The 23,298-nt window shown below is 40.0% G+C and overlaps 1 protein-coding gene across 1 annotated transcript in view; it reads left to right on the top strand.

The window, feature by feature from the left end:
- LOC111861864 (protein sidekick) overlaps window positions 1–23,298 on the top strand; it is a gene marked incomplete in the record, with an annotated part of 210,972 nt that overhangs the window by 174,919 nt on the left and 12,755 nt on the right. Inside the window, 9 exon segments of the mRNA XM_033750483.1 lie at window positions 3,900–4,080; window positions 4,690–4,905; window positions 5,606–5,802; window positions 7,033–7,226; window positions 8,332–8,571; window positions 10,005–10,205; window positions 11,775–11,916; window positions 12,852–13,130; window positions 19,094–19,251. Of these exon segments, the coding sequence (XP_033606374.1) occupies window positions 3,900–4,080; window positions 4,690–4,905; window positions 5,606–5,802; window positions 7,033–7,226; window positions 8,332–8,571; window positions 10,005–10,205; window positions 11,775–11,916; window positions 12,852–13,130; window positions 19,094–19,251 (1,808 nt within the window).

Here is a 23,298-nt window from a genome sequence, read left to right as displayed (position 1 = left end):
CTAGGGCGCCAACCTATTACGATGTGGGTTTTCATCGCGAATATCACCGATGAGCTCATCCTGGGACTGGACATACTACGCGCCTATGATGCTTCAGTGGATATAGGGCGCCAAACTCTTCGTCTGGCGGAAGAAGAAGTATCACTATGGAGTCCTGGGGCAGGACCCCGTCCTTCTAACTTAGTAGTGGCAAAAGACCATGTGATACGCGCACGGAGCGAGGGAATAGTGATGGCTAAAATGAAGAATCATTTGGGGGGTAGAGAATGGTCTAGTAGACCCAAGCCCCCAGGCCCATCCACCTGAGGGAATTTACGTAGCTAGGACCCTAGTTCAGGACTGTCAAGAAGTACCAGTAAGGGTCATGAATGTTACCCACAAGGACCAAAAGCTCAGGAGAGGATCTCCTCTGGCGCACTGTGAGCCAGTAACACTCGTGGCTTTGCCCGAGGTGGGGCAGCAACCAGCCCCGGGTCTAACACCGAAATTAGCGGACGTGACCACAGCGGCCAAGCCACACCTAAGCCCCGGAGAATTTCAAGAGTTAGAGGATCTCGTGTCCGAGTACGCGGATATCTTCGCACAAGACAAGTGTGACAATTGTTCCAATATACAAAAAAGGTGATAAAAACTCAGAATCAAATTACAGACCTATATCCCTATTGACATCTATTAATAAGATATTTGAGAAGGTAATGCATAGTAGATTGTTAAAACATTTGAATGATAATAGTATATTAAGCAAATACCAGTTTGGATTTAGAGAAAATCAAGGGACTGAAAATGCAATTTATAGACTTATCTCTGGAATATTAGACTCATTAAATAAAAAAATGCAAGTCTGTGCGATTTTCTGTGACTTAGAAAAGGCTTTCAATTGTGTTAGCCATGATATATTATTAAATAAATTGAGGTATTATGGAATAAAAGACAAACAATACGACCTATATAAGTCATATCTGTTAAATAGAAAACAGAGAACTGCTATCTCCCATGGGACAACCTGTAGTAAAGTAAACTCTCGATGGATTAACGTAACTAATGGTGTCCTGCAAGGGTCGATCCTGGGACCACCCAAGATTTTGGAGACTAAGAGTATTCCCATTCTATTTGCTGATGATGCCAGTTTTTTAATCTCTCAAGACAATCCAATAAAACTTAAAAATACAATAAATGAAGTATACAGGATGCTGGGGGACTGGTTTAAAAAAATTTAATGTCACTTAATATAATGAAAACATATATATACATAAACTTCACTTAAAAAAATAATGTAGTTAGAGAAATGGGTGGCATAGGAACGGTTTTATTAAATACAAATCACATAAAATTCCTATGCGTTGTGTGTTGTGTACTGTTGTGTACAGGCAGTACACAACACACAACGCATAGGAAACATCTGACCATAAGCCTATACAACCTCAAGATGACATCTCCCATCATCGGGATGAATTAACAAGGAGGAGCCTAACATTTTACTTCAAATGTTTTAAACTTTTAAATATTTTAACATTGACGGTTTAATTTGAGGGCAATTTCGGATGGAATGCGAGAGTTGAACGTGCATTCAATATTCCTAGCAAGTGTTGTGCTTTTACACATCGACATTTGTAGCAGCGTCCACGCAGCATATATACTGTGTACATTTAAACAACGCCAGTGTTTTCATGTGTTTGTAATATGTGCCTCTGATGATGGTTTTATTAAACCGAAACATGTAAGGCAAATGTGATAAAGAAGTGACCTAAAAACATTGTTACACTCGACGGACTTTCTATTGAATTTGTGATTGATAGTGTAACGGACCAAAAATGAAGCAATTCAAAATTTAAAAACAATTTAAAGGAATATCTTTATTTAAATTCTTTTTATACTCTGGATGAATTTTTTAAGAAATAATGATTATACAACTATGTAAATATGTAAGATGTTGAGTAGTACAGTAAATGGATAATCATTGTGAATGTACGATAACCATACTTATAATTTAATTTTTTTATTCTAGGTGGTTCAAATATGACCGGGACTGATTTAAAAAAAAAACATAATTGCCAAACACTTACTTGCATATGTCAGTCTTCAATGTACTCCCCTCCGGAGTCAACACATTTTTTCCAACTTTCTGGAAGCATCCTGATGCCCCCCCCCCAAAAAAAGACTTGTGGTTGGCGGCGTATCCTCTCCCGAACAGTCTGGATGAAGGCGTGATTGTCCACAAACCACATGCCTTGCAAGTCTGATTTGAGCCTTCCGAGCAGGTAGAAATCACTTGGGGCCAAATCGGGACTGTACAGCGGATGTGTCAGAAGGTTCCATTTCAATTTCTGAAGGGTTTCCATTGCTGTTTTGGACGTATGGGGGCGTGCATTGTCTTGAAGGAAGACTACCTGCTTTCCACCTGTCTTCTGCTTGGATCGGATCTTACTCCAAGTTCCTTGATAGTGATGAGCCTATTCTCACGAATAAGCACGTCTGCACAATCAGTGTTCACGGCCAACAATCATGCGGTTCATTCTCCACGTGCTCTCTGCCCTCTCTGAAGCACTTACACCACTCAAACACATGGGTCCATGAGAGACACTCTTCCGCATACTGTTGTTGGAGTCTGTGGTGAATTTCAGTGGACCGGACGTTTTCTCCAACGAGGAATTTGATCACAATGTGTTGTTCCACGCTCCGCGGAGGGTGGAGGTTGTGGCTTCAATCTCGCAAGGTCGCACAGCTACTGCGAAGTGCGGCTTGTTTACAAAAAATCAGCCCTGGTCATATTTGAACCACCTTGTATGTTGGATTTGTTGTATATATTAAAGCTATATGACCAAAATATTCTGTTATTTTTGATGGAAACTTTTATCTTAAATTTTTATTTTAAATGATAATTTTGAGTGTATTGTGCTAGAGAGTCATTGTATTATGATGTAAACAAACGTAGTCATATATTATAAGTCTTTTTGACAATGCTTGATAGTATTAGCAAGGTAAATTAACACAATTCTGTACCTAAGGCTTTAGCCTACTATAGATATAATGGAATAAGGAAGGAATAATAATAATAATAATAATAATAATAATAATAATAATAATAATAATAATAATAATAATAATAATAATAATAATAATAATAATTCAGTTCATTTCTTTATTATTTATGTGCCAAGTCAACAGCCGTAAGGCCAGTTACAGACTTAGCACAGTGTAGATGAAAGTAATTACGTGTAACATTATACAGACATTAGACAAACACATTATAAGTCAAAAATAAATTACAGGAAATTTCTTGGGGAAACACAGTAATGAAGAAAAGTAAACAAACAAGCAAATAAATGATAATAATAATTTCATTATCATAAATAATAATAATAATAACTTACCGCCATCTGTGAACCGATTATCTAGAAAATGTGGGAGCCTCAACATATCACAACCCCATGGGCCTCCACGGCCTGTCACAGGGATACCCTTACTTTTTACTTTTACTGTAGTGCTGAGCAATGGGAAAATATTAATAACATATATGCACTGTAGTTTGCTTTTGCAGCAGATCTTTCAGTTTTCCATACACCAATATTCAGGGGTCATAAACTTTCTTTATGTGGGTGTTACTGATTGAAAAGTTCCTGCATAAAAGGTGCAGTCTTATGGGATGTGACTCCATGTGATATGGTAGAAGTTTACCTACCTTTCAGAGCACCATGCTGTCTCCATCTTCAGGTATGAATAGTAAGCTCCCTGCATGCTTGTTCATGATTCGTACTGGAAGATGGAGGCAGTATGTTATTCCTAAAGATCAGTAATCTTCTACCAAATTACATGGTGTCATATCCCAGAAGACAAAGGTCCCTGCAGACACCTCAGACAAGACCAGATCCAGCACACCTTGTATAATCTCTTGCTTTCAGCTCCTGGGGCACCGTCCAATGTATCATTTCCAGACGTATCATTGACGATGGCCCGCGTTATATGGGATGTCCCAGATGAACCAAATGGAGAAATTTTAGCATATCGTGTGACATACCATTTACGCACTCACAGTAATGTCAACTTCTCCCGTGAGTTTCCACCTTCGGACAGAACATATCGGTAAGTAAAGTAAGAAGTATATGAGATCCGACATAGCTAAGTCAGTATAGTGATTAGGCTAGGTGCTGTATGACCAAAGAATGGGGGTGCATTCTGGCAGGGGTGAGTGACTTCTCTTCTCCACAGTGCTGAGTTTGGCTCTGAGACCCACCCAGCCTCATGCCCATTGGACATCGGGGGGTGGTCAGTGTGTAAATCACTCATTCCTGTTAGTGCCGAGGTTAAGTACGCGTGGACATATACCTCCACTTCCTCATAGGTTTTCATGGTGTAGTGTTTACTTAGACACGTGACAAATTTACCTGTACCATAAATACATATTGTAGCATGTAGCTTTTGTAGACTTGATGATGAACCTTCTGGTTCCATAGGAGGAGGGACATTTCTTGAGCAGTTGGATACCATCATATTCTCAAGACTGTCCCCGCTCCGTGGAATGACTTAACTAACAAACTCCTTGCAACAGATTCCTTCTTAAGAAGGAAATGATCACTCAGCAACTTAAGAAATTTTGCGTCTTTAATGGAACTTTAAAGTTTGTCACTGTCTTTGTAAGAGCTGATTGGAGTCCATTAGTTTAGTTAAATGAAATTATGACTTTTCTTGCAGGGCAACAGAATTGGCTCCGGAGCAATATTACATGTTCTCGGTGACTGCTCAGACTCGCTTGGGATGGGGGAAAACAGCCAACGCACTAGTATTTACTACAAATAATCGTGAACGGCCTCAACCTCCATCTGTACCACAGATTAGTCCAAGCCAAGTTCAAAGTGAACAGATTACCTTCAGCTGGACTCCAGGACGTGATGGATTCTCTCCTCTAAGGTACATCACCAAATTATATAATGTATTTATTTGATGATTTGTATATTGACATCTTCAGTAGATCAGATTATATTGTGTTGAATGGTAGGATGATAAGTGTATAATAAATTGGCTGGAATTTTCCTGGTGGTACTTGAGGGAACAGTGAAAAACCTCAGTCAGAAGGAATTACAAAAGAATTTTCACAGGATAAACTCTGACAGGATTCCAGAAAAGATTACAGTGTCAACCAAAAGGAAAATATAGTTTTGGAAGACCTCTGAGAAATGGAAGTATATATAATGTTTTGTGGCATCCTTAACAGATCACAGTAGGCCTAGTGTTGAAAGTGATGATGATGATGATGACGATGATGAAGTTTCACTGTAATTTTAAGACTAAGAAACTATTTTCCCCTGTTGACTGTCATTTGACAATTATTCACAGTACAGAAGGACAGACTGACTTTGATTTAAAGCATAGTAATAACTATCTGTACCACTTCCTGTAGCATTAAAAATCTCTGCATATTGCATACTGAGTATGTGTTTTTGCATGATTCTCATACTAAGCAGAGATTATTTGTGAAAACATTGTCAACCAATTGGTCTTGTAATGGGGATGCAGTGTGTTTTCTGTGACATAGAAACCAATTCTCTGAATATTTCTTAGATGAACTTCAGGCCTCAAGCAGTTAACCAGCATACATACTTTTGTTCAGGTATTACACTGTTCAGTATGCAGAGAATTCTGGCCCCTGGCAGACGGTTCCAGAGAGAGTTGATCCTCAGGTTACCTCATACACGGTGGCCAGCCTCAAGCCCTTCACATCATATCGGTTTAGGATCCAGGCCACCAATGACATAGGTCCTAGTGGATGGAGTGTACAGTCAGATGTTGCACAAACACTTCCTGCAGGTATGATATCACTTGAACACTATATGTATTAGAAATACAGTCATGTGTACAGTCAGATGTTGTGCAAACACTTCCTGCAGGTATGATATCACTTGAACACTATATGTGTTAGAAATACAGTCATACCTCAACCTACAACTTCCTGACTTACAAATTTCTGGGTATGCAATCCTATTAAATTAACACCCATTAGTCCTTGGCCTTGAATTTCTGGGCCTATGTCATGAAACTTGAATTTGAGGCCTTGTACTATTTCTTCAGGAAGCCTAAGATCCCAGCAGCCACTCTTCAACCTTCCTCCTGCAAGTCCATTCCCTCTCAAAATCTCCCACAATCAGAATTCTCCTATCTGATTCTGGGGAGGTGTTGGACATGTCAGATTTTGATGAAATGTGTATTATTTAGTTGTTTATGAAGTTTTCAAATATTCTGATGGCTTGGATCATAACTCTGCAATCCGTGGTAAAATATTAATTTAATTTTAATATTTTCAATAGTTTAAATGTTTTTATTATTTTATTTGATATTCCTTTATTGGCATTATAATAAAACAATAGAATTATAGTATAATAGTGTTTAAAAATATCGAAAAATGAATTTGAGCCCTTTGTCCCAGGAATGTGACTCTGAATGTCATGCTCTAATGAGCTTGATGTATGATCCAGTTTCAGGAACACGTTAAGTCATAAGCCTGAGATACAACTGCATTGTCATGCAAATTATTTAATATTTTATGAAACCCTCTGCCAGATGTTAGCCAAATGTACTAAAATCTTTGGCAACTATCTTCATCAGGGATGAACTGAAATCCAACTTTTCAGGGATATGCTCTGTCTCCATTGCTCCTAATCACCCCAAAAGATCTTACTTCGTTTATTCACCATCAAAGTTTCAGAGCATATAAGCAGTAGACATGTAGTAGTATGCAAATATAATATATTTAGTAGAATATATATGATGAATTCATTTTATATCAAAGAACTGTATGATCAATATTTGTTATTTTATTTAAAATCTCATCTTGAATTTTATTGAAGTTTTAATGTTTAAATATTAGAGAATAACTTTACTATGATGTAAACAATTTTTGTTATAAATTATACATTAGACAATTGCTTGATTGTATTAGCAAGATAATTTGACACAATTCTGTATCTAAGCTTCGGCCTCAAATGGATGTGATGGAACAAGAAATTAACAGATAAGTGAAATTGTGATTGTACTACTTAGCTCCAAGCAGAGGTGTGACAGGCCTGAAGGTGGTGCCAATTACCACAACGAGCGTGAGGGTAGAATGGGACACAGTGGAGAAGATTTACTGGAGTGGAGACCACAAGACGGGAGGTTATCGTGTTGAGTATCGCTCTGAAAAGTTCCCTACAGCAGCACAGGCTACCCCCAAAGAAGATGTGATGGGCATTGCGGTAAGCTCCTGTTATGTCATTATACTTCGAGTCTAATGTTCAGACATTTCATCCAATCTCAGCTGTTGCCAGAAGCTTCATTCTTCTATTTCTTGCATTTAAAACCTACACATATAATAGAGTTAATGGGCACAATATGAGCATTCCTACTGCAAGAACAAATATGATTTAATATTAAGTAGAAGAAATCATAAGAGCTTATTTCATATAGTGAAAAATGCTTGAACGAGTAAGAAATGTTGATTTACTTAGCCTGCAAACAGTGATCATTAAATGTAAAAGTAAATATACATGAACAGTTGTGTGGAGCTGTAAAACACACACTACTAAGGACACACCAAAAGCAAATCCTATAAGCTTAGTGATAATGACATCTGTGCTTTTGTATGGATCTGAATGCCGGATGAATGAAAGAATAAATGAGTGTTTGCAGAATGGAGAATGACTGATCATAAATGTAATGAAGATATTCCATGTGAAGAGGGAATACAAATTAAAACGCTTTAACTGTATGAATGTTGCAAGCCAGCATACTTGCATTGAAACTGACAGAGCCAAAGAGATCAGGTCATGAGTCGCTTAGTACAGCACTTCTCTCAATAGGTGACATCAAGTGTGATAACTTGATGTTTAAGTGAAAGAACAGGCTTTCACTTTATTTATACCTATAGCTGTTTGAAGGTACTTTGAGGAAGAATTGTGGGGTTTTCTGTATCATTGCATTTGCTTCTGAGCAGCCTTGGCATTTATGACAGGTAGCTCCATGTTGGGGTTTGGTAGTCTGAAGGCTTAGAAGAACATTCGGAAAGAATGCTTAAAATGTAAATGTTTGAAATTGTTATTTTGTCTCTCTTTTTAAACATTCTATCATTTTAATTGACTTTTTAAGGTTTATTGACTATTTGCTATACTATTGTAAGGACAATTTTTTTTAGTCTAGGTGGCTGATGCCCACACACAAACAAAAGTTAAAATCGTGCCACAAACCCCTTGAGAACCAGGGACTTTGGTTGCCTATTTCCAGGCAGTAGATGTTAAAACTATTTGCTGACATTTTTTAAAACTGAGGAAGTGAGGTTGATGCATTTGCAATGTTACACAACAGTCCAACCAGGTGGTGCTGAAGGACCTCACTCGCAACTGTAACTATGACATTGTGGTGGTCCCATTCAACTCCCAAGGTTCTGGACCACCTAGCCCTCCTGTAGCAGTGTATGTCGGTGAAGCGGTGCCAACAGGGGAGCCACAAGCAGTAGAAGGAGAGGCTGTCTCATCCACAGAGGTGAGGCTTCATTGGAAGCCTCCCCAGCAGAGCCAGCAGAATGGGGACCTGTTGGGTTACAAGGTGAGCAACTCCACGCCTTTCAGTTGTCCTGAGCCAATAGAATTTGGTTTGTGGCCTTCAATATGATTTTCCTTGCACTATCATTTTTATGACTGAGTGGCTTGGAGTAGTGCTAATGCTCTAGACTCATATGTGGGAGGTGCTTGGTTTAGATCTCAGCCAGGATACCAGCTAAAGTGATTGAGATTTTTCTCAGTCCCCTTAGGGAAATAACAGAGTAGTATTTTTATGACAGACATTGCCCTTGGCCGTTGCACTGTATTATGTAGAAGTACAATTAGGATTGAATTCCATCAAGTGCAGCAATTTTTTAATATTTTTTATTATTAAAAAACATAGTTGTGCTTGATGGAATTCAATCCTAATTCTTACTTACGTATCAGAGGAATACCTTGAATAGGCCACAGCCACTTTCTTCTAAATCCTTTCCAATTCATTGTTCATCAGCTTTCTTATCATTTGATGCCATGGTAACAACACAGTATAATAATTCACTATCATATCCATGTTAAAATTTGGTCTAGAAAACCGAGATTAATTGCTGTGGGGATCTGCTGTGATTACCATGTGACACCCTCTATCTGCTAAAGCTGGCACTAACTTCGCCGACAAGTGGCGGTTGCTCGGTTGGTATAGTTCGTTTGTGGACTACAAGCCACTGAGTTTATTGATGTTACAAATGTGGGAGAGGAAACATTGAGGAAGCAGCAACTGAGCAAGGGGCTTGGAGAATTAGAACTTACTGAGAACTGGGTGAATTGTATAAAACTCCAGTTCTGGTAGTGGCTATCAAAATTTAATATTGGACTCATTGACTTGGGGTCACTGAAATGTAACCTTAAATTGAGAACATTAAGTGTGAGTTTTACTGTACGTAATCATATTGTCACATGTTGGGTGTATAACGCGACAAATAACTTCGTGCCATATTGGATATAGCGAATTTATTCCACTCGCTCCTACAACCACACCATTACAATCTCACGATTACTGCCATCGGCAGTATCACAAATACTAGACTGCATTTAACTGGTTACTCTTTCTCTAGTAACTGGCTCAGTACTCACTACTCACTACCAATCACTCACTACTAACTAACTAGTGTTCGCTGCTCCTTATTTAGCCTCGGCACGGACAACACAGAAAACAGTTATGTGATAGGTACCGCTGTTGCCTGATGCCGTGTTTGCAGGTTGCCTATCAACACTGTCGAGAGTTGTTTACTGCTCTGTAGCAACCGCGGCATCCCTTGGTAATGTCACCACGGGAAGGTGCGGGGTGTTGACTGGCCTATTACCATAGCAGCGGCAAAGCTCCGAAGGTGTTATGTCACCGCTGGCGGGGGAGGGGGTGTCCTGCATGGCACAAATGTCACAATATATTAAATATGACAGAGCTGTTTATTCTAATTAAATTTGTGTGATATGTGACAGATTTTCTACCTTGTTACGGACTCGCCCCAAGACGAGGAAGAGATTCGTCGTGAAGAAGAGCTGGAAGTTGTTCCAGCATCATACAATTCACACAGCTTGGTGTTCCTGGATAAATTCACTGAATACAAGATTCAGATATTAGCCTTCAATCCAGCAGGTGATGGACCCCCGTCTGGACCCATAACAGTCAAAACTTTACAGGTATGTTAATCAGTGGTGTCCAGCTTCCCCAGAGCTTCAAATTCCTCCGTCGCTCTACACTGGTAAGGGGGAACAGACAAATGCTAACCCAACTCTGCCACTGAGTCCTGATTAGCTGTCCTGCTTCTTATCCTTGAGGTTGGGATTCAGATCTTGATTCAGGGACTGGCTATTATGATTGAGGTTCTTTTGCAGCTTTTCCTTAGTTCTTCCACTCAGATTTCTGGTTTTTTTTTATTGCTAGTGGGGTGGGACTAAGTCCCTTGTACTGCAGCCACTTCTGGCCTATTGTACCAGCCCTAGATTATAGGTGAGGGTGATTGTGGAGCAGTTGGTGGAATGAAGAGTGGCAGGGGAAACCGAAGTACTCAGAGAAAATCTGCCCCAGTGCCACTTTGTCCACCACAAATCCCACTTGACCAGACCTGGGATCGAACCCAGGACACCACGATGGGAAGCCAGCGACTAACCGCTTGAGCTATGGCACGGCCCCAGATTTCAGGTTAGTATATCAAATTAGGCCATGTACATTTTTATATCCTTTCCAGTTCAGCATTTTTGAATCTGCCTATCATTTGATGCTGTGTATTCAGCTCAGTTGAAAGACTCATTACTCAAATGTTATACACACACCCCAGTGTAACCCCCATTAAATGTTCTTCGATTTGAGGGCTCCTTTCATTTACCTGGGTTTTTGGACTTTGCACGTCATCTGATATTCTAAAGAAGGTCCAAAATCCTAGGAAACCTGAGTGTTATACACCATTGTCAGAACCCTTTAGAATCCACATGAATTCCACTTATCCTAAGTCAGTAATTTTTTGTGTCATTTTCCTCCACTTAAGATTTTCCTCAGTTTAGTTTTAAAATCCTTGCTTCCCCCAAAGAAAGCTGAAGTTTGAGATTCACTGTGTATATACATATACATATTAAAGATCTTTATACCATTATATTACCATTGAAAGTCTGAAATGGACAGTTGTATTGTTACGTGTTTCCTTCTCGGTTATATTGTAAGAAACCTCCATTGCTTGAAAGGATCCTTTTACTTTCTTCAAGTTACAAATCTGAACTAACTCCATGGAGCTGGGTTCTTCTTAAGAAGCCAATAGTTGCTCACCCACTCAAGAAATTCCTACCATTTTGTGGAACCCAATATTTCTCACCACTGATCCCTATCTTGTGCCAGTTGAATCCTGTCCACACCCTGTCATCCTGTTTCTGCAAAACACATATTCTCACATCTACATCTAGGTCTTCCTAGTGGTTCTTTCCTTCAGGTCTTCATGCAGAGATTTTGTAAGCAACCCTCTCTTCTCCCTTGTATGCTACATGCCCTGATCTTCTCATTATCCTTAATTTGATCATCCTGATTGTAATTGGTAAGGGAACACAAATTATGAAGCTCCTCACATGATTTTATCCAGCCAGGTAAAAATCAAAAGGATTTTAAAATGTTCAAAATTTGACATGGTGTCACAAGCCAGAAGTCTCCACGTTGAGTTTGGTGAGAAACTGGTATGTGCTTTAACTGATGCCCCCGGTTACCTCCAGTTATATTGTTGTCAGGGTTTACCTGGTGCTCCAAATAATCTGAGGTTTTCTGACATCACAATGAGCAGTCTGATGGTGTCATGGGATCGGCCTAAGAAACGGAATGGAGAAATCATTGGCTACATTGTGAGCTATGAAACAGCTGAACAAAATGAACGTAAGTAAAGCAACAGTTCATGTGGAGATAGCAATGAGGAAGACAGGGAGATTTCAATTTATTATGTGTCTTCTTCTTTGTATCATGAATGACAAGACATTTATGCAGTATACATGCAACACAACACAACACGAAACAGACACATACACTCTCTCTAATTCTGTTGCACACTTTCAGCCCTCATTCAGTGTTCTTCACTCTGACTCCCCTCCCCAAGTTAAACCTTGAATTTAAATGGTTCAAAGTCAATAATTTCCGCTCAATCTCTTTCCTTTGAGATTTTCCTAGGTTTAATGTTGAAATCCACTGCTTCTAAAAGGAAGCTTAAATGGAGGTTTCACTTGTGTAGTGGAGTCTAGTGCTATACCAGCTCACCCAGTGACATCATGTCATCTAGTCTATCTATCTAGCTATCTTTATTCCTGTTGCTCCCATTTGGAGCGTAGGGCATCCATGAAACACTTCATTTCACTTCAGTTTCTTAATCTTAGACAGTTGGAAGGACTCCTTGGCTGGGGTATTAGCCCATCTCAAGGCCACTACATACACAGGACAACACAAACACAGAATAAACGCACACAGACATCCATGCCTTGAGTGGGATTTGAATCCACAGTCCCAGTGTTCAAGTGAGCGAAGACAGTTCATGCCTTAGACCTCATGGCCACCGAGATCAGCATTTCGTCTAGTAGGGAAGTATTAATATTTCAGAGGACCCTACAGCTCCAATCTTAAGGGTAGAAGAGTCATCCTTGTACCCTGAAGATTGAGGCAGTATGTTCACCTAGACTGCTGGTACCCATGTACCAGACTACACAGTGTCACATCATAGAGGCCTGTAACCTAAATGTTCACTGCTGTGAGAACCTCAGATCTTGTTAGCCGTGTATATCTGTTTTGTGTTGACATATCTCATATTTGTGTTTTTGTCTCAGGTTTCAGCAAACAGGTGAAGCAGAAAGTAACAGGGACAAAACTGCTCATACAGACTCTGGAAGAGGAGGTGACATACACATTCTCAGTGCGCGCACTGACAATTGATTATGGGCCAGCAGTGACTGGAAATGTGACAACAGGACCACAGGAGGGTTCACCTGCAAAACCCAAAGATCTTGTGATGAGCAAGTCAGTGTCCAGTGTTGACATGCACTGGGCAAATGGTCCTTCTGGGAAAGGACCCATCCTTGGTTACTACATCCAGAGCAAGAGAACAGGTAACAGATTTCTTGTGTTATAGCTTCACTTACATGGTGGCTGCAGTTTCCTGTCATTTCATCGTATACTAACTTCATAATGCAGACAGTTGCCACAGTTATGAATGGTTACTCTCCTGGAAAGAGCTCTTAAAGTGAAATTTCATAATGCGAGTCACGGAGCTCTGACTCACCCGCCACGTCACCATGGCCAGAGTTGCCACGTCACTGCTGGGGGAGAAAGGGGTTGTCCTCCATTGCGCAACATGTCACACTGCTCCCTCCTTAAGGCTGTTCATCCCGAATAGCCTAACGGTGCACCCCCGTTCCTTTTCTTTGGAGGCTGTGCTTTCTGCGTCTCCTGTTTTGGCTACTCCCCGCAGCGACTATTATCCGGCCGTTACAACCGCTCCCCTCTTAAGACCAGCTCGTCTCGAGCGGTTTCCTTTCAGCTTGCCTAGAAGATCCCTTGTATTACATTCATTCTTGCTAGGGAGGCCGGTGCTCTTACTACCAGTTCCCCCCATATGGGCTGTTTCCCTTTTTTCTGTTTTGGAGGGGGTTGACCCCTCCACAGTGTCCAATTCTTGCCTTGTCATAGGCCGACAGAAAATCCGGCTACTCGCTTGGCGATCTGCAGTCTTGCAGTTTTTCTCAGGTCTGGTTTCTTCACATATCGTGGCTGTCTGCCGCCTAGGTCCTTCACTTCATTTCTGCGTTGTAGTTGCTGTCTGAGGCCTCGGTTCCTGATGCCAGTGTTGTGTTCTGGGCCTTTCCACAGTCTCTTCCCGAACGTCCGTTTCTTGGTGATTTTCGGTGCGACCTTATTCTTGTTTTGTCTCATATGCCTGTGTTCTGCACAGCATGTGATCTTCCTCATGGCTGCGGTTACTTCTTTCCCCAGTCCACAATTTCTTTGTGTCCAAAATTTCCTGAAGATGTTATTCTTTCGCCATGCTACTGTTGCATGGTGGGACATCTTCCTGCTGTTTTTCTTCTGCCGTGCCACTTCCACATGGTGGCTCATCCTTCTGTGGGCTACAGCCAACTTCTTCTGGGGTCTGCGATTTTCCCGTGTTGAATTCTTCATTTGTCGCTTGTTTCGGTCCCTACACTTTTTCTGCTTCAGTACTCCGACTGGAATTACTTTGGTGACTTGTACAGGTACCTTTCGTAGTTCTGCCGCCTCAGGTTTCCTGTCCACTGAGGCCAGCTCTCCTTCTGGACGTGCCTCCATTTCTTGGCAGGCCATCGTCACTCCGACCGGTATTGCAATGGGGACCTCTTCTTGTTGTTCAGCCGCAGGTTTCATGTCCACTGAGGCCGGCTTTTCTTCTTCTAGACATGCCTCCATTTCTTGGCAGGCCATCGTCCCGTCTTCTTCTAGATGCGCCTCTGTCGTTTCTCGGCAGGCCATCGACATTACGTCCATTTCTGATTTGGTTTCGGCAACCATCTCCTTGTGGCTGGCGTCCATCTCTTCTCACCAGGCTTTCGTTTCTGCGGCCAACATTTTAAAAATGTCTTTTAGGTCCTTTTGATCGGCCTCTGCCTTCACCTGGTCAGCATCCATTATTGCCACTAGGCGTTCAAACAAATTTTCCGCCTCCATCGTGCGGTAGTTTAATTCGTTGAGGCGTGTTCAAGTGCGTAAACCAATTCTGACAGTCAAATTGTCACGTACCTTGAGTTCGAATCCTGTCGGTCACGTGTGTAAGTCCAATCCCACTTCTGACACCAGTGTAACGTGTTTCGTTACTGAAGATGCCGTTTGGATTGTTAATTGGTTTATTTAACAACCTACAAGTTGTAACTACAATTGATTATAACACTGTTGCGGAGTTCCACACTTTATGACCCTGTTCGCAATAATCTCTTCACTCTGCAGGGTTTCACACTTTCTAACCCTATTCACAATAATCTCTTCACTCTGTGGGGTTTCATGCTTTATAACCCTATTCGCAATAATCTCTTCGCTCTGTCCTCAATAGTCTACACGTATTCACAGTACAGGAGTTATACAAGTCTCTCTGTATTACACACTACCAATTACACACGTGTCCAGTTCTTCTTTCCGCAACTGCTGTTGTACTCCAACTGTCTTTGGCATCTGCTGCCTTGAGAACTCCTGATCACACACTCGTTATAACCGAACTCGGTGACTACTACAATTCATCTGTCTTAGGCAGCTGCTATATTTCAACTCACTTCGTAGGCAGTGCCTTGAAAACTCGCTTCGTAGGCTGCTACACTTTAACTCTACGCTGGCTAGATTCCAACCCAACTCGTAGGCTGCTGCCTTGAGAACTCACTTCGGCGGCTGATACACTTTATCTGTCTCTTGGGGACGGCTACACATTAACTTATATAGTCGCAGTGTTTGCCTGTTACGTAATCGGTACCACTGTTGCCTGACACCGTGTCGACAGCGGCGTTGTGTGTCATGTCACAGTGCGGAGGGGGGGGGGGATGGAGCACTGACTCACCTGTCACGTCACTGCTGGGGGGGGGAGGGGTTGTCCTCCATTGTGCAACATGTCACAATATAGTGGTTTCTTTTCGTGGTTGTACACAGTGCCTATTTTTATTATAACAAATTTTATTAACCCGTTCAAGCAAAGAACTATGAGGCAGACACCATGATTGTCTGAGTTTAAAAACAGCTGGTACTGCATTCTCATTATTTTGCAGTAAACAATATTTTGTTCAGGGTTTCTGAAAACACCCAGGCTTTGTTTGGTGCTGCCATCTATTCATGACTGTAGCATTAATTTCAATTTGAAGTCAAAGGTGTGTCTGCCTCTGTGTTGCATACTGTGGCACTTCTCTATTGCAGTGGGCTACACTTGATGTTAGGCTCCAAGGGATGCCTACATTAAATTAATGACATCCTTGAAAAATTAATGCATATCAGCGGATGTCTCAAATGATTTTAGGGTGAAATGTGTAACAGTATAGAGCATGCATGCCATCCTCTGCCTTTTATAGTGAAACTCCCATTTAAGATTTGGGAGTAGTGAATTTTTATGCTGAACTGAGCAAAATCTTAAAAAAAAAAAAGGTAAAGCTATCCCTGTAACAGGCTATGGAAGCCCATAGTGTTGTGGATGATCGGTTCAAAGATGGCAGTGAGGTTGTCAGCCTTATGCATCAGTTGCCCTCTACCCCAAGGAAGATTCCTGGTACCCATTTCTGCTAGAGGCTGAGTCGACCCCAGTGCCATAGTGTGGCTGGAAGGATTAGGTTGATTAAAACAATCCAGTGACCTCATCGGGAATCAAACCTGTGATCTTCCAGCTTTTAGCATAGTGCCCCAACCAACTGTGCTACTACTTGCCCCCAAGCAAAATCTTAAATGAAAGAAATTTAACTTTGTGATTACAAGTGTGGGATCATTGAAATTGAATATTTAATTCAAGGAATGTTAAATGGGAATTCCACTGTAATACGTCTTGACTCTTGCTTGATGTGAGTACAAGTACCTTGTTTTTCTAGAATTTGAGCTCTGGATATAACATGATAGAACTGCAATTTATTGATCCTCACTTGAAGGTTTTCCTTCATGTAACATTCAACTTCAGTTTTCTGAACTCATTAGCCTTTCTTAATAGTATTAAGAACACAATGTGGAAGTACAGTTTTATGTGTCACTGTTACAATTCATTTTCTGTCCCAACAGCTTTAGAAGACTGGCAACTTTGTAAGTTTCAGTGACATCTTCTGCAGAGAGTTCACGATGCACACCACTTTGTATTGAATGTTGTTGTTATCAGCAATACCAAAACCTGTGATCTGGAACAGCTTCATTTAAAAATATAACAGCCCATTGTCATTCATTTATACTGTGGGTTTCTGGGCTGTGGCATTGTATGTAACCAAGCAGGTTGGTCTAGGATGAATGCTCTAGAAGGTGCTTTGTATGAACAAAATGGTTTCCCTCAGTACCTCCAGGAAAATGCCAGGATAATACCTCAATTAGGCCATGACTGCTTCCTTCCAAATCCTTTCCAATTCACCTACCATCCATTTATTCAGAGCTGTGTAGTTTAGCTATAGAAAGTATCATTAAATATTCCACCTCAAAGAAAAGAGTCCAGATGGAGTCCAGCCATCAGCTTTATGCTCCAGCTGCTTTACCTCTGGGGAAAGCCACTGGTACCCATTTGGTAGGAGGTTAGGTGAGCCTCAGAGCTGGTCTGAATGCATGTGAAAGGGAAAAATTTTCTTGGCTCTTCTGGCAATTGAACCCCAGTTGCTCAGCCATGCAGCCTGCTTCTGTATCGACTGATGTCGCAGCTTGTATATGTAAATGTAAACATTACTGTTCTCACTTCTGTGGTTCTGTGATAAATTCTAAGTATGTCAATATCAAATCACTTGACTGTAACTTTACTAATGATTACAGGTTTTGAAATTGCTGTTGTTGATTGAAATTAGTAGAAAGTTAGTTATACAAGAGTCTCGACTTCCAATTGTGCACAAAATATTATCTAGAAAGAAATATTTTAGCTGTTGTGTTGTCTGGCATGATGCAGTCAAGTATTTATGGCAGGCAGTAGGATGCCATAGAATTTGTTGTCATCACAGTTTAGTAGATGAAGTATAAATTCATTATCAGTTATATTAAGTTGATGAACTTTCAAATAATTACATCACTATTTTGCATATGGTATGAAGTGTTTGCACCAAGTGTGTTGAAGTAGGAGATTCTTACACCTGTCACTTTTATTTTCATGATAGATAAATGTTTTTCTGCCTTTGTAGCATTTGTTAACATTTCTACAAGAATTTAGATAAATGCCATGATTAGCGATCGCAAATGTGTAAATACAGTGAAACCCCCATTTAAGGTTTCTTTGGAGTTGGGTTTGAACTCTAAACTGGGGGAAATCTTAAATATAAGGAATTTAGTGTTTAACTTCCTGTCTTGGGATCATTGAAATCAAACATAAAATTGAGGAAAACGTAAATCTTTGGGTTCCACTGGACTCGGACAGATTATTTAAAGGTTTTTTTTTTTAATTTCTCCACCATTCTTTGTTAGAATCGTGTTTCAAAAATTGGTGCTGTTTCTGTCATCCAACGAACAGGCTATGAAAGAGAAACTACTGTTTTGGGCCCCTCTGTAGAGGTACTCTAAAGGCATGGTGTGCTGAACTTTGGGGCCCAACTGAGTAAATTTTATTTAATTATACTCACCAGAGTATGGAAATAGAACCAGTCTTCAAAACACAGTGGTTTTAATAAACCAGAGTGACAGATGAAGGCAAACTAATGGTTATAAACAATGTCACACCATTTCAAAAGAACTTTAAATTGAACTTACTAAGAAAGATATTTTGTGTAATCAGGGGCATAAAGTTTAGCAAAAGTTTATGATTCAGAACTAGTTTCAAGAGTTACAGGTGGTTACGATGAGTCAAAGGAATATGCATAGACAGAAAAATGTCATCAGCACTTTCCAGGGAGCCAGGCTGGAAGCAATGTATAAATATTGCCTGTTTTTCGTGCACTGCGGGAGTTGTCTGTTATGCACTGTGGGTGGTTCCCACCATTGCATTTAGTAGATGCACTCCAGATGTATTTTCCATTTTACTGTAAACAGAGTGTACAAACCTTGTTCACATGTTATCTGAAATAATAATTAAAAAAACAAACCCAAACTAAAAGCAAGAGAATAAGGGAACAAATGAAAAACATTTCACTAGTTTCTTCCATGATGCAATCTTCTTCCACCCAGCTGTATGATATCTTTGAGATGGTTCTTATGTTACCATTTGGTTGTGCCACGGTTGTGGGATGGTAACATATTTTTCTGAAGTCAGGCCGAATCTCACAGAGAACCACAGAATAGTTAAAATATAAAATAAAACTTTCATTGGCCTTGTATACTTTGTGCCTCTGTTTATAATAGTTTTGAATTCTTACATGATAATTTATGAATTGCAACATTGCACACTTTTGTTTTCTCACTGGTGTTCCAGATGACACTAGGTGGCAGACAGTGACACGAACCAATAATGGCCTGTTAGAGGAGTTCACAGTATCATACCAGAACCTGCTGCCATCCACGTCTTATACATTTCGTGTTATTGCCTACAACAAATATGGGATCAGCTATCCAGCTTACTCTGATGATGCGGTAAATACCCTTACAACAGTTGTGTTTAGTGGGTCGACCAAACATGAATGAATGTATAAGGGGTGGGCCGTCTCAGCCCTTGCACTGCGACCTACAGTGATCTATGGACCAAACATGATGGCAGGTGCATCCAACACATACATCTCAGTGTGTGCTCACAGAAAGCTCATTGTATACTCAAAACTGAAGTGACTGATTGATTTACAGTTTTGTTGTGTCCTGATTAGGAAACATTCTGTGAATTTCCACCAGATGTTGACATACTCTTCACAGTGATATGTCTCATCCACAGACACGAGGGTTAAAATACAGCATTCTATTTTAAGTCACTTAGGGCCATGTAGCTGCAACAATTTACAATAAGTAAATATTTTCCAATAATCTTTTTATTATGCTGGTTGAAAACTATTCAATCTTACTGACTTGTCATTTGTGACCTTATATCCAAATGGGTTAACATTTAGTCCAAATTAAGCTATATTAAGAGAGAGTACAGAGATGAAATGAGTAACAGATTCCAGCTGTTTAGAAAGTACAGTATCTGAAAAGGGAGGAGCCACACTGAATGTTAGCACAATCCACAAGGCATGAGGAGCTTCTGCCAAACTGCAAAAGGACTGGCAGTCCACCTTTATGAATAGAGTCACAAAGATAAAAAGTTTTCAGTGTTTCTGTTAAATCTGTACTTTTGTATGCTATGAGGCCTAGCTGTTCACAAATGATCTAAGAAGGAAAATTCAAACGTTTATTAACCCTTCCGCACCGACATCCGTGTGCTTCACCGACCCTTTAAATAATCGTATGCCACCGACATCTGTGCAGTTCACCGACCTGCGCAGTGTTAGCTTTGAAGGACGTTGCTGACAAAACGAGGAAAGATATTCCAATTTTCTTTTCAGGAGTACATAGATTAGGGTTTCATCTTTCTATTGGTATATGAGTTATTTATTTTGGACGAATTTTTAGCACGGTATTTTTATTTTGTATCGTTAGTGTAATAGTTCGTACTTTTGTCTCACTGCGCCTAGATTTCATTGAAATTTTTCAAATTCTAAGTAAGGAAAATGTATAAAACTATATATCTTTCGACTCTATGGTCTTTGCTTGTCTATATGAGTCACTCACTGAAACCCCAGACGAAGGTTTTCCTTGAATGGGTTGCTGTACAGTCTGCTGACACAATGAAGTAGTCAAACAAGAGGGTCCTTTTTTCTTGGAACCAAATGCAACCTAAGAAAATAAACTTACGAATGATACAGAAATCTATGATGTCATAACACTTTCTTCTCTCAGTCGCGCCATAACCATGGCCTCTACAAGTAGGAAAGTTTTACAGGGCGATGAACTAGAAGAGTTCCTTGCTCACGACTCGGAAGTTAGTGAGTTCGAATATTCGGATAGTAGTGAAAACAGTGATAATGAAATTGAAGATCAGGCTGTAGTTGATGCTATCCAAGATCTTAGTATTGAAGATGACGACGAAATAGTGGCGAGGGTTCCAGTGGCGGATTCAGACGAGAGTTATTTTTGGCAAAATATGGATAATTATGATGGCGTTCGCGAACGGTTTTCTGAAAATTCAGGCCCGAGAAATCAGTCTGTCAATGTGCTCGATATAGTACAGACATTTCTATTATTTTTTACTGAGGATTTTGTGAACAATATCGTTCAGGAAACAAACACTTATGCGCAACAATTTATATGTGGGAGGGTTTTTCCATTTAGATCTCCAGCTAGGCAGTGGGTACCAGTGACACTAAATGAAATGTATGTGGTCTTAGCCTTGTTCTTGCTGATGGGTATAGTCAATAAGCCAACTCTAAATTCATACTTTTCAACGAAAAGATTACTATACACTCCAGCATTTCCTGATGTAATTTCGAGAGACAGATTCCAGCTTATATGTAAATTTCTCCATTTCAATGACAATACTAAGAAAGATAATTACCTAGGACCTACAAGACTTTTCAAAATTTTTCCTGTCATTCAACATCTCAACGAAAAATTTCAGACACTCTTCTATCCTGGACAAAATATTTGTATTGATGAATCGCTTACACTATGGAAAGGGAGATTGGCATTCAAAATGTACTTGCCACTGAAAGCTTCAAAATTCGGCATAAAAACTTATGAACTCTGTGATTCCAAATCTGGGTATTTATGGTCATTTATTGTTTACACTGGCAGCGAAACCCAACTAAATTCTTCACTGATCAGAGAAAATACCAATAAAACAACATCTGTTGTTCTACATTTGGTCGAACCGCTCCTCCATAGAGGTCATACTCTATGGATGGATAATTATTACAATTCCCCCCAGTTAGCAAAATTATTAAAAAATCATGGCACTGACTGTGTTGGGACCCTTAGGTTGAACAGAAAGGGTGTCCCAACAACTGTAAAAAACACAAAGTTGAGAAAGGGCGAGATCATAGCTCAGCACGCAGGTCCTATAACTGTTCTCAAGTGGCAAGACAAAAAACCAGTTTCCGTGATCTCTACATTTCACAATGCCGACACACAGACAGATATAAAGAGAAACAAAGAAATAAAAAAACCAAAAATTATAATTGATTATAATGAAATGATGGGTGGCGTTGATTTGAAAGATCAGCTTTTACAGTACTACAACGTGGAAAGAAAAAGACTTCATAAGTGGTACATGAAACTCTTCAGACGCCTTTTGAATGCGACAGTGGTAAATGCCATGATAATTTATAACAAGAATCAGGAAAGACTGACAGACCACTTAGCATTCAGAGTAAATCTGGTAGAAGGGTTGCTGTTGAAGTTTACGGACCAGGAGCAGGCAGCACGTAGAGTACAAGGTCGACGTCATTCATCAGATAACACCATCCCCCGGCTTCGTGAAAGACATTTTATTAGTAAAATTCCCCCATCAGGAAAAAAGGCTAGACCACAAAGGCGATGTGTAGTGTGTACAAAAAACAAAAGAAGAAAAGAAACCGTGTACTGGTGCAGTGATTGTGATGTTGGGCTATGTATTGACCAGTGTTTTCAGGATTACCACACCAAACTCAACTTTTAGCAGTTCGAGTGAGTAAAAAAATATTATTTATCATAATTATATTGAAAAATATATATATAGTTTTGTTCTTCGTTTCTTTATGAATATTTCTGTGAAAATTTTATCTCAATATACCAATTTTTGCGAGAGTTACTAAATTTTTCATGGATAAGTGCATTTTTCTGTTTAATAATTAAATACCCCGTCGGTTTGGCGGTAGGAAATGATTTAAATACTATCCGTCGCGGAAGGGTTAATAGATGTCTGAGAGATATATTAAGAATTTGGTGGCCTAGTAGTACCATTTCAGACAGATAGCTCTGTCAGTTATCTGTCGAAACAGATATAAATATGGAGATAAGCAAACAAAAATTTAGGTGGATTGGGCACATGCTGAGGAAGAATGATGAACAGTCATGAAAGGTCGCACTTCACTGGAATCCTCAAGGAAATAGAGGAAGAAGGAGACCAAGAAACAGCTGAAGGAAATCCACTCTGAGAAAACTTGCAAGAAATTGGAGTGAGCTGTGGCATTTGGCAGCAGATCAAGACAAATGGGAAAAGCTTGCAGACGACTTATGCTCCTGATGGAACTACAGAATATTATTACACAGGCCTACAAAAAAAATATTTTTTTTTGGTGTCTAGGATTTTAGAACTAATTTTAGTTATATTTAAGGCGCTGAATCTAAATATAAAATCAGTTTTTCTCTACCAGCTCTACTTTTTTAGATCAGCGTTTTTGTAACGTGCAGTTCTACACAAAATGTGCAGTTCTAAATCTCATATGCAAGGATTGGTTCCTGTATATTTGCCCTATTGTCAGTCTGCTGTCCACTGAGTTCCCAAAATCAATCGAAACAACCGTAGCAAGTGGACTTATCCTGATTTAGCCTCTGCAAGACGCCCAGTTCCTCACTCAGAGGAAGTACCGATCCCAACGTTTCACCAGCTACCAGAGCTCTGTGAGGATGAGTATTTTCCCTCTAATCACCCTTCTGATTGTAATGAAGGTGACA

The sequence above is a fragment of the Cryptotermes secundus genome, unplaced genomic scaffold (assembly GCF_002891405.2).
Source record: "Cryptotermes secundus unplaced genomic scaffold, Csec_1.0 scaffold1258, whole genome shotgun sequence".
Classification (NCBI taxonomy): domain Eukaryota; kingdom Metazoa; phylum Arthropoda; class Insecta; order Blattodea; family Kalotermitidae; genus Cryptotermes; species Cryptotermes secundus.
Note: the sequence above shows the minus strand (reverse complement) of the source record. Positions and strands in the feature narration are given on the sequence as shown.